The 12068-nt window shown below is 33.7% G+C and overlaps 2 protein-coding genes across 2 annotated transcripts; one reads left to right on the top strand and one right to left on the bottom strand.

Annotated features, from left to right (window-relative positions):
* The first annotated feature begins 2127 nt into the window (after positions 1 to 2127).
* LOC105111684 (adenylate kinase, chloroplastic-like) lies at positions 2128 to 6152 on the top strand. The gene is made up of 7 exons (XM_011007126.1): positions 2128 to 2452; positions 2602 to 2697; positions 4018 to 4146; positions 4228 to 4362; positions 4666 to 4812; positions 4959 to 5033; positions 5597 to 6152. The coding sequence occupies exons 1-7, from the start codon at positions 2246 to 2248 to the stop codon at positions 5699 to 5701; spliced, it is 894 nt and encodes a 297-aa protein (XP_011005428.1). The 5' UTR covers positions 2128 to 2245; the 3' UTR covers positions 5702 to 6152.
* Positions 6153 to 6915: 763 nt separating this feature from the next.
* On the bottom strand, positions 6916 to 9690 carry LOC105111687 (serine/threonine-protein kinase-like protein CCR4). The gene has a single exon (XM_011007127.1). It carries the CDS (start codon positions 9370 to 9372, stop codon positions 7042 to 7044), a length of 2331 nt encoding a protein of 776 aa, XP_011005429.1. The 5' UTR covers positions 9373 to 9690; the 3' UTR covers positions 6916 to 7041.
* Between the last annotated feature and the right edge of the window lie 2378 nt (positions 9691 to 12068).

Consider the following 12068-nt stretch of genomic DNA (forward strand, 5'->3'; position numbering starts at 1 on the left):
TTAATTCTGATATTAATAAATATTATTAAAAAATTAATATTCTACTTTTAGTGTTAATGAATATATTTTATTTTATTTTTTTTAATGTTTCATAAATCGGCTGATCAAAATGTTTTTGTTCTTATTAATGAAGAAAAACATGGTTATAGAGGTTGAAAGATGATGGCTGCTAGGGTCTTGGAACTAAAGGTTAGTATTTTTTTTTTTTTAAAGCTTCATGTTAATAGGCATGACTTAGAAATGTGGTGTATATTGTGTTTTTTTAATTTTTAATTTTTAATTTTTTATAAAATTAATATTTTTTAATTATTTTGATGTGTTAATATAAAAATAATTTTTTTAAAATATTATTTTAATACATTTCTGAATAAAAAACCATTTTAAAAAACAGTCATGATTACAATTTAAAATACTCTTTTAATAAATAGGTGACCTAAGTTTTGACACGGCTAAATTGCATTTTTGTAACAAAAAAAATGATATTAAAAATGTTATCATTATATTTTAAAAAAGAAAAAAAATCAACAACTAAACATTGTAAGAAAAAAAAATATTGTAAATCTCTAATAATCTAAATATAAAGGTATGGAATTAAAAACAAAAAAAGAATAAGTGAACAAAAAGAAGTCTAAGAAAAAAATATCTCGTAAATTTAAGTGAGATTATCAAATCTTACAAATAAAATAATCTAATAAAAAATTAAATGAATAATAAATTATAGTATTAGCATCAATCTTTTTCTAAAAGATCTCAAGTATATACCTTTTATTTATAATAAAAAATAATTTAATTATTTTTAATTTAATCTAATCAATATACATCTATAAAAAAATATCCATAAGAAAATAAATCGATAAAATTTGTTGGGGTTGGATAGAAATGAGACAAAACGAATTTGAGATAATAAAAATTAATTCAAATTATTGTTAATATGTTTATACAAGTTTAGGATTTGGGTCATAAAACGATTAACATTTTAATTGAGCATTTTTCAAAGATATTATATTCATTACCATTCCTATTTATTCCTATTTAGATGCATTGATCTTAATCTAAGTACGTAACACTATAAAAATAGTAATTTATTTATTAAATTAGAAAAATAAAATACTTTACACATATACATATACTTGTAGAATTGCTTATTTTCTACAAATTATGCATAAAACTTTTTTTTTTGAATTTCAGAAAATAAATAAAAAACTTTCTTATTTAGCATACTAAATAAATAAAAAGGAAAGGATAAAAATTTAATCCAAGTTAGATAAATACCTACATGAGCCTACTTAAATGAATGTTTTTTTTTTAATAATTACTATTTCAAATTAGTTATGATTATTCAAAATTGTTTCTAGGTGAATAATAATTAGGATATAAATATTATTAAACCCCATCTAATATATATATATATATATATATATATTTGAATAAAAAAGTAATATTTGGGTAATATAAAATCTGAATATTAAATAAAAATTGTGTTTGGGTAATCTAAAATATGACGTATCAGTTACTAATGTTTAAAATTTTGACTCAATAAATAATTGATAGAATATATTTTTTAAAAATATAAATATGGATACATTACAAATTCTAACTATGGAGATCAATTGACATGCCTAAATATGAGCAAATAAAATTGGATACAATAGTAAAATAAAATCTAGAATTGGAATTCAATAAAGCTTAATAATGTTTTTTAGTTCATGATTTTTTTATGTATATTTTTTTTTTATATTTGAGTGTCTCTCTTTTTTTATCTTTGTTCCATGACAGGTGAAAACATTAACTAATGTATTAAAAGTATTATATTAATAAATTATTGAGACTTGAGAAACTTATAAGTAAAAATAAAAATAAAAATAAAAATAGTGAATTAGAAAAAAAAAACTAAAAATTTGTGCACACGTGGCAGATATGTCATCATATCACGTGTTAATTTTATTTCCACCTCATATTTTAATAGCAAACCTCATGAAAATATTTGATTAAAAAATGGAGGCGCTTGGATAAAAAAACTGTATGGATCCATGCTTCTTAAAATATGGGCAGTTGTAGTAGCCCAACAAATTGAGGGCCCAGCAACAACCCTCAACTAAGAGAAAAAAAAAAAAAAAAACCATCACCCTGAAGCGTTGTCGTTTATCAAAACGACCACCACCATTTCTCCTTCCAGCTCTCCAAGAAAATCCAGCTCGACAGACACAGGAAGACACTGAGAGAGAGCTGTTGAGAGGACAAAGAAATGGCTGCTACTAGCTCCTGCAGTGTAAATTTGGGAGTGAAAGGAAAAGGGAAACTAGAACAGCCTTTTTCTTCCTCTAAATCCTCTCTGCTTCTCTTCTCTTCGAACTTGTCTTTTGCTTACAATAACACCAAATATTGCCTTTCTCTTCGTTCCCATCACACTCTTTTGTCCGCTTGTTTAACCAAAACCAAGAACTCAGCTTTTGTAAGTGAAAACATCTCATTTCTCTTATTGGGTTTTGAATTTCACCATGTTTTATTTGTTTCTGTTTGATAGGGTTTTATTCCTGTTACGTGAATATGTTTGTCCTCTTTTCTTTTCAATAATTTTTATGTGTATGTGGTTATGTGAAGGTCGTGGCATCAGCAAAGCCAGAGCATTTGAAGATAATGATATCCGGAGCTCCTGCTTCTGGTAAAGGTACTCAATGTGAGCTCATCACTAAGAAAGTAAGCCCTGTTTTTCTTCAAGTTTCTTTTAATCTTTTGTAATGCCACCTGTCACTAAATTTTCCCGAATCTTTTCTTTGGGGAGCAACTTTTCATTTTCCCATTTGCTAGTTATGTATATTGTTCTGCATATGAAAATGTTGTTTCTTGAAACAATTTTTTTTCTTATTGGAGTGCGTATATCTTGCTGAGATTTACTTGGATTTTTATCTAGTGAAGGTTTCAAACATCTGAATAAGACATTATAGTTTTTATGAATGACATTATGTTTTGTGATTTGAATATATATTGAGTTTGTTAACAGTGAGGTCATCTATATCTTGTTATCTGGTGTGCTTCAATTAAATAGCTGAGCATTTTCTCCATGTGAGATACTCTCCCTCCTTAAATAGTTTTCCACAAAAGGAAAACACGACTATTGCAACTTTGACATGCAGGGCCCTAAGAGAACCAAGCTCGGATGAACAGCTTGGCTTAGTTGCTTGTGCTTAGTCAAGTCCAGTCTCACTTAAGAAAAGGATTTTCAACATTAGTTAGTGGGATCCATCAACCTTTTGAGATTATATGGACTCAGTCTTTGTGCTAATCTAACATGATCTCAAACTTTACTTTATGTAATATGGTATTTTCTTCATTTGAAAACTAAGTTTTGTTGGAGAGTTGCGTGATAGTTTCACTAGTTTCCAATGATTAGTGTGTATCTGTTTCACTCGGGAAGGAAGCAGTCAGTGTAAGCTATTAGGGTTTCGATACAAGCAGTGTTCAAAATGTAGAGAAACACAATTAAACCAATTTTGATAGATCTTCTAGTTGAAACTTCAGAATCAAGTTGAAAGAATTTGTGCATGAGCATGATTATGGAGTCACTATCATCAATATGTTGGCTTGCTTGCCACAATAGTTAGGCTATCTATGATAAGAATCACCTATTTCGCTTTGACACAGTTGTCAGTAGTTGTTCATATGAAAACACTTAATTGGCTAGTTGTTAGTAAACTCAATTATGGCATGGAGGACTATACCATACTTAATTTCTGCTAAGGCTCGGACTAATGTGCAAGTAGCTTGATCAAGCAATCAGATAAGCCATTTGCAAGCTGAGCTCAAGCAGTTGGAATTGTTGCACCGTGTCATTCATGATTACTTAGATAACCAAGACAATTCTTTGAAATTCTGCTTTGAGATTGGATATGGTTTTTGCTTCCCATTGGTTTTATGGGGATTTTCTGATAGAAGTTAAAGCATTTTCTGCTTGATTTCTTAATTTGCAATTGCTGGTGAGGAAAAAACAGATTCAACAAGTCATCCTCATAAATGCAGTATGGTTTGGTGCATATTGCTGCTGGAGACCTGCTGAGGGCAGAAATTGCTTCAGGGAGTGAAAATGGGAAGCGAGCAAAGGAATACATGGAGAAAGGACAGTTGGTCCCAAATGAAATAGTTGTCATGGTAGGCATGGTTTAATTCCACCCCCCTCCCCCCTTCCTTTCGAGGCATTCATATTGTTCATTCAATCATCTGATCTTGTAGATGGTGAAGGACCGTCTGCTACAGCCAGACTCTCAAGAAAATGGTTGGCTTTTGGATGGATACCCAAGGAGCTTATCACAGGCAACTGCTCTGAAAGAATTTGGCTTCCGACCTGATCTTTTTATTGTCCTAGAAGTAAGAATTCTTGTTGCTGCTGGCATGTTATCTGTTACATCCCATTATCTGGCTAGGAAGAGAATGTGAACTTGCATGCTGATATTCTTCTCGGTGGCTACTTTGTTGATTTTCGTGTAACTTTAAAATAATATAGGATACTTTATCGAAGTCAAACTAAAAGAAGATGATCATGAAGAAGAAAGAATTGATTTATCAATTTAATGGCCCTGATGTATCCTCACATTCTTGGGTAGATTTCAAACTCTAAATATTAAGATTGAGTTTTCCCCTTCAGCCAATCTCATGAATACTGATTTGCAGGTCAACGAAGAGATTCTTGTTGAAAGAGTGGTTGGACGTAGATTAGATCCTGTTACAGGGAAGATATACCACCTGAAGTATTCCCCCCCTGAGACTGAAGAAATTGCTGCGAGGCTCACCCAACGATTTGATGACACCGAAGAAAAGGCATGTTCAGAACTAATCTGTGTACCTATGATTCTTGATTTTTATTACTTCAAAGGATTCTGTCTTCTTTGTGGCTTCAGTAAGCGCTCTGGATCAATATTTCCAAGTGATGATACTTGTTTCCCTTTTCATATGGCTTTATTTAGGTGAAGTTGCGCTTGCAAACTCATCATCAAAATGTGGAGGCAGTACTTTCAATGTATGAAGACATTACACTCAAGGCATGTGACAAAATCTCTCTCTCTCTCTCTCTATATATATATATATATATAGATTATTTCTGTGTGTGGGTTCAATTGACTACTCTACCATTTCATCCTAGCTATCCTAATGATATCAGTTGTCACTATTTTGTGAATAATTCGTTGTGTTTTTACAGCTCATGATAAGTTGATGCTGAGACTACTATCCACATTCAACAAGTATACGATATTGTTGGTGGATATTAGTGCTAGTGGTCTGGTGTAACCATATTTTAAACTGCCACTAATTTGATGCCAGCAATAATTGTTGGGCTTCTTTTCTGCTTTTTTTGTGCTAAATAACAATATGAAATAAAAAGTAAAATGAAAAGAGTTGTTATGTATTTTTTTGAGTTATGCACAAGCAATTTGTCTTGCATGTCCTTTATGAGGGAGGGATATCTGCTTATTGAGTGATTAGATTATCATCAATAAAGAGAAAAAAAGGAGGAGGGAAGAGCTGGTGTGTGATTTGGTGGATCATGCAACTGGTATAATACTATTATTAAATCTTAGTTGGAGGGCCATTTCATTGATTTCAGGTTAATGGAAATGTTCCCAAAGAAGATGTGTTTGCGCAAATTGATGATGCTCTCACAAAACTATTTGAGGATCAGAAGTTGACTTCAGGATCTCTGGCTGCATAGATGGAGGGAAGAACTGGTGTATAACCAATAGCCAGGAATCAGGAATTGTGAAAACTGGTATAGTTGTTCAGCCCTTTTTTTTTTCCAGCCCATTCTGTCAGGTTTATATACCTCAACCTCAAGAAATTCTCAAGTAGCAAGGCTTAGTTTGGTTACGTGGTTGAAACGCGATTTCAACCACGTGAAAAACATCAATTGATGCTTTTCTGGTGAAACCAATTGATGTTTTTTTCTGGTTGAAATGTGGTTTCAACCAAGTAGCCAAACGCGGACTAAGTACCCTTATTTTCTCTTTCCTAGAGCTACCACATGCTTGACTACTCTATCTGGTTATTCTTATTAAATTATTCTTTGAAGTGTAACTTTTGGATTTCATTTCTATGGAAACCAATTGAACTGTGCAAAAACTTGTGTTTTAGTCGCTAAAATACAGTGGGAAAAAATTAAACAACTTAAATAAGCTGCTCTTCAAGCAACTCTTTCTCAAGGACGAACAATTTGCTTACGCTGGTAAGCAAGGCGTTGCATATTGCATATGTTGGTCTCGGTTTCTGTGCCTAGGGGTAACGTGTCCTTGTGCTTACAAATAATGACACTTGTTCATTTTGGTGCCGTCGAAACTTGTTTGAATTTTCTGGAGTAAAGAATGTTATAGGAAAAGATAGCTCCTTCTGGATGATAACTTCATGGATGTTGATGGGTGCCTGTACTTGCCCATCTTTACGTTAGGTCAGCAAGTCCTGAACTTTGATCCACAAGGCTAGTATCAGCGTTTTCATTATTATAACCTAGTTATACTTTGTAGAAATCCCTTTTGATTACCAGAGGTTCGGAAACGCCGGTCAATTTATATTTTAAAAAATCCAATCTTTTATGTTTTGAATAATTTTGATATATTGATATTAAAAATAATTTTTTTAAAATAAAAAAAATGTTATTTTAATGTATTTTGGAATGGGAAATACTTTGAAAAATAACTATATCAATACTTTTAAAGAGGCTTAACAACGTATAAATAATTCAGTTGGGCAAGGAAAAAAGGGTTGAGATCGCCCACTCCATTCTTTTGTGCATCATGTGTTGATTCTTCAATTTTAGAATTTTCCTCCCGGACCTCGCAACGAGGAAGTAAATTCAAAGCTGAACGTTGAAAGAATACTTGAAGGAAAGAAACTGTAACCAGACACTTTTTGCCTCAATCGATCAACAAAGAGGAGTGAAAAATCCAGGGGAAACGGCTTAGACCAGTACTATGCACAAAAGTAGAGGACTATTTCATGGCAGGTTCTTGATGCCGGGCACTCGTTATATACGTTATCAAAGCTTTCAGTTTTAGTCTCTCATATCGAAGACCCGGTTGTGGACCGCGAAAGAGAAGATGGGTGCGGCAAGCACGCGGCCAATGCTCTATCTAGGCTACTTACAACATCAGTCATGGATGGCCGATCTCGACCTTCAAGTGTAACACAGTCTGCCGCTAAGTACCCTGTGCGTATCACTGCCTCTATTTCAAATGGTGTTGGTGGCGGCACTCTCGAGTCTAAAACTCGATGGATTTCTTCTTGGACAATGGAGGGAACAACAAGATCAACCACATTCCTATGCACCCCATTCTCGTTCTTGTGTATGGCCTTGTACCCCGACAGTATCTCCATCAACACCACTCCAAAACTGTACACATCGCTCTTCGTGCTCAGCCGCTGGAGTATGTAATATTCTGGGTCCATGTAACCTACCGTGCCGGCTGCGAGAAGCGATAGGTGTGACTTTTCATCTTCAGGACCCATCAAACATAGACCGAAATCAGACACCTTGGCAGTCCACGTGGAGTCAAGCAATATGTTTGATGACTTGATATCACGGTGGATGATTGGTGGCACTGCGTACCTGTGAAGGTACTCTACGCCTCGGGCTGCATCTAGCGCAACCTTGATGCGTGCAGTCCATGACATTAAGGGTGAACTTTCAAGCTTATGGAGATGGTCAAAGAGGGTGCCATTGTGCATATACTCGTAGACCAGTACCAGCTCATTACTGTCTTCGCAGAATCCCAACAACTTGACAAGATTCTTGTGATGAAGTCTTGAAAGGGATTCAAGCTCATTGATAAATGCAACGTCCCTGTCCTCTTGACGCTTTGTTCCAACAGAGTACGAATAAGTGTTTGATATTTCAGCTCGTTTGATAGCTACTTCGCACCCATCGTCTAATGTGCCCTGATAAACTGAACCAAAGCATCCCGCGCCAATTTTTTTATCCGGTGAGAAATTGTTGGTGGCTTCAAGTAGAACCTGGAAAGAGAATTCCTCCAAGTGACCTGCATTTCCCATGCTAGCCAACTCGCTTAGCCGCTTCTCTAAGACTGGTGATGCTTGTTCAGTTCGAGGGGCTTGAGGTCGGCTTGGAGCACCACCCTGTTCAACATCGGCTCCTGGCCCGGCACCATCCAAGCGGCCGGAATCATGGATCCGGCAGCCTCTACACTTGCAATACTTGAAGAGGAAGAACCCAATGACTAGCAATAGAACGAGGGATCCTCCACATCCCACCACAAAAAAAGCCATTATTTTGTCGCTCCATTTATTACAACTCCTTAGCCTCTCTTGACGGGGTTCTGGCGTTGGAGGCCATATGGCCGGAGGTGGAGTACAATTGCTATTGCTCTTAGAATGCGGGAAAACACTTTGGCATTGGGGGCCCGAGATAGCATCAGGACAATCATTTCTACGGGGACCTGGCAACACTTCCTCAAATACCAGTAAATTGGAGTTGAAAATCTCGTTACCCCAACAATACAAGGACGAAGTTGATTTCTCAACTCCACAGAAAACATTTATCGTTGCTTCAATTGCAATAAAATAAGTCTTCTTTAACCTCTCCGGCAAACTAAAATTATCTTGCCCCCAACAAACTATTGTTCCATTAGTCCGCAGAGCGCAGCCACGGTTCTCCCCCAAGGCCATTGATATGAACTCACCTTCCGGCTTCTCGCCAACCATACTTCCCCAGCACTCCATCCTATGATGGGAATTTATAGCACAAGCATGCCTAAACCCGGCAGCAACTGCACAATAGTTCCCCTTAAGATTTTGGCCATCGAAAGCATTATTAATACTTCCTCCACAAGTAATACTCCCGGATTCCGATATCCCACACACGAAATCCTCACCAACAGCAATACTTGATAATCCCTGAGCAATACTGCTAGAGTTGAACTCTCGCCGCGGCCAGCATTCGAGGTGATTAGTGACATTAATTAGGCCACAGGCAAAAGATTTTCCTGCTTCCAGTTGACTGAGAGCCAGGTCATGATAAATTCTCTTGTAGGACATCATGTTAGTAGCATTAACTGAGAATCTCCAACAAACCAAAGTTGAATTAGTAGGAGACCAAGGCAAGGATATTAGACCACAGAGAAATCCCTTTCCACCAACTATAGCTGAAAAAGAAGTACTAGGAGGATTCAAGGGGATTTGGATTCCACGAGGAAAACTTGAACAGCTTAGAAAAGAGTCCTGTTTGGTACCACGGGCAGGTGTTAATGCACACACCAATGTTTGGTTAGAAATTTCAGATATTGACACGGTTGAGAGTGAAAAAACGAAAGGAATGAAAGGAGAAAGAAATATGAGGTAGGAAAAGACATGAAGGTTAAACAAATCACAAGCCATAGAAAAAATAGTTTGTGGGATGGTACGATACTACTTTCGTGGTGGTACAAGTGATGCTTAGAGGTGGATTATTGTAGCTAGTGAGTGATGGTTTATGGCCATTTTTAAGGGGTCTGGGAGGAGGAGCAGGAGGAGGAGAGGGCAGCTATAGTTAAAGAGAGAAAAGAAACGCGTTTTTATGGAGTTTGTAATGGAGGGCCAAAGACCTGGTCATTACAAAGAAAAGTTTATTGCAAGTCTATATAAGCAGAAATGTAGAGATATAGAGAGAGCGTGTGGGAAATGGTTGAAACTCGTAATACAAACGAGCAAAACTATTGGAATGTCAAAAACAATTCTAATAACCAGTCCACGTTTTCTGTGCTATATAATGTGCTAAATGTATACAAGACTTTGGTACTTTCATCACTCAAAACGAGTAAATTTAATTAGTAGATATATCATGATGACGAAAGCAACACCAAAAAAAAAAAAATGATGCAAGTATAAGAATACAAAATTTTGTTAAAAAAATCATAAAAAAATTCTAATTTAAAATTTTGTTGTTGAATATTTTATTTTTAGAAGTTTATCCAAACATTGACTAGTTACGTCTAGGTATTATTAAAAATTATAAAAGAGTTCCATTTCAAATAATTTTTTTTTAAAAATTAACTAGAAAAATATAACAAATATTAACTAATTACTTTTAAGTATTATTAAAAGGTTTTTCCAAACACCAATTACTATAAAATTTTAACTCTATAAAAAATAGAGCCTTTAGAATTTTCTTGTAAAATTTCTATTCAATTTAATGGTTGAATAATAAACTATATTCAATAACATAAGACTATACACTAGGAAAAAATTAATCTCCTCCATTAGTCTCTATTGGCTGGAAAGAACTTGCCTTTAAGTTTAAGTTGTCTAGATCTCATGAATGTCCAATAAATACTCTCCAACCTTTTCTTTTCTCTTTTATTTAAGTAGATAATAATTTTAAACATAAACTTGACTCTTTTAATTTTAAAATCTGTATGAAAAATAACAACCAGTATATTATTTCTTTTTCATTGGCTTCTAGAGTAATAAATTGCAAATCTCAAATTTTTTTCATTAATATATATTGTTTCCATATAACCTTTAACACATTTATCTTTGTGATAACATTAACCTTATAATCAAAAGAATCAACATAATTTAAATCATCAAACTTCTTTTGTTATGCACTTTCCATATTTTTTTTTGCATTCAACCTTTATCTTATCAACAAGGATACCTTCAATGATATCATCACTACCATCACTATTATTATTTATGATATCATCATCAACATAATCATCATTAAAATAAACATCATAAATTAATAGAAAATATTATTCCACATCTATCTCATTATAAATGAGATCATTAAAATCAACACAATATTTATCTTGACTGAGAAGTCATTTTCTTTGCTCATGATTTTAAAATATATTTTTAAAAGTAGTTATGGTTTCGTGATCACTTCTCGTAATCCCATGAGCTCCTCATCTCCACCAACTAATGGGTTAATTTTATTATTTGTCTCTGCATGTCTTTCACCGGCTCTTGAATGTTTCTTTTATAAGGTGGAACCTCCTCATCCCTTTTTATCTTAACACATTTGGCTTCATGATGTCTTACAGTTATAATTATTTAGTTGCACAAAGCAAACAAAATAATATGGGATTGTTCGACACAACAAGCAATAACTTAGGACGGTTAGACTTTGACACTAATTGATGTAAACAAAAGCAATATAAGAAAGACAACATGCACAATAACACAAAATTTAGATGGAAAAAGGGAACAAATAGAAACCTTAATAAAAAAAAATTATTACTTAATATTTTCTATTTACATAGTCTACAAACCTACAAACTATTTTCTTAATATTCTTTAGGAGATTTGTAACTCTTTAAATAAACCTACAAACTAATTACCTAAACCAATAAGGAAAATCTAAAAATAAAGGAAAAGTAATAAAAGTTGTAAATAATCTAGGATAGAAAATATTAAATGAAGATAAAAAAATAAAAAAATATTTCTAATCTAAATAAAAAAATAATCCTAGATCAACTAGAAAAATAAAAAAAATCTTGACTAGTAATTTATAAGGATTATTGGAAGGCCTTATCAAACTCCAATTACCATGAAGTTTTAACCATATAAAAAACAAGGCCTCTAGATTTTTCAAGTCAAATTTTAGTATGATCTAATAGTCAGATGAAAAATTATATGCAATAACACAAGACTAAAAATTAAGAAAAAAGAATCTGATGCTTTAGTCTTCCCAGATCATAAAGAAGTCATCATCAAGTTCAAATTGCCTAGATCTCATGAATGTCCAATAAAAACTCTTTAACCTCTTTTTTTTCTTCTTTTCATGTATATAATAATTTTAGATATCAACTCAAATCCCTTCATCTTAAAATTCATGTAAAAAACAACAATTGATATATTATTTCTTTTTCATTGGCTTATAAAGTAATAAATTGTAAACCTAAAATTGCTTCATCAATATATGTTGTGTTCATATAACCTCTTAACACATCTACCTTTGTGATAACATAACTGACACGACGAAAAGATTGATGTCTTCTCCCAAGTGCAGGAGTGTCGAAGTAATAAATAACCCGGCAAGACCGAGGTCGAACCACAGGGAGGTTAATTGTAAAAATTAAAAACAACAATTA

Source organism: Populus euphratica, unplaced genomic scaffold, assembly GCF_000495115.2.
Source record: "Populus euphratica unplaced genomic scaffold, PopEup_1.0 scaffold304.1, whole genome shotgun sequence".
Classification (NCBI taxonomy): Eukaryota; Viridiplantae; Streptophyta; class Magnoliopsida; order Malpighiales; family Salicaceae; genus Populus; species Populus euphratica.

Bases quoted from the DNA above. Each gene is read 5' to 3' on its own strand.
- LOC105111684 (XM_011007126.1), top strand. From the start codon at position 2,246: ATGGCTGCTACTAGCTCCTGCAGTGTAAATTTGGGAGTGAAAGGAAAA. The intron at 2,453-2,601 runs GTAAGTGAAAAC...GGTTATGTGAAG, and splicing joins AAACCAAGAACTCAGCTTTT to GTCGTGGCATCAGCAAAGCC. The intron at 4,147-4,227 runs GTAGGCATGGTT...CTGATCTTGTAG, and splicing joins CAAATGAAATAGTTGTCATG to ATGGTGAAGGACCGTCTGCT.
- LOC105111687 (XM_011007127.1), bottom strand. From the start codon at position 9,372: ATGGCTTGTGATTTGTTTAACCTTCATGTCTTTTCCTACCTCATATTT.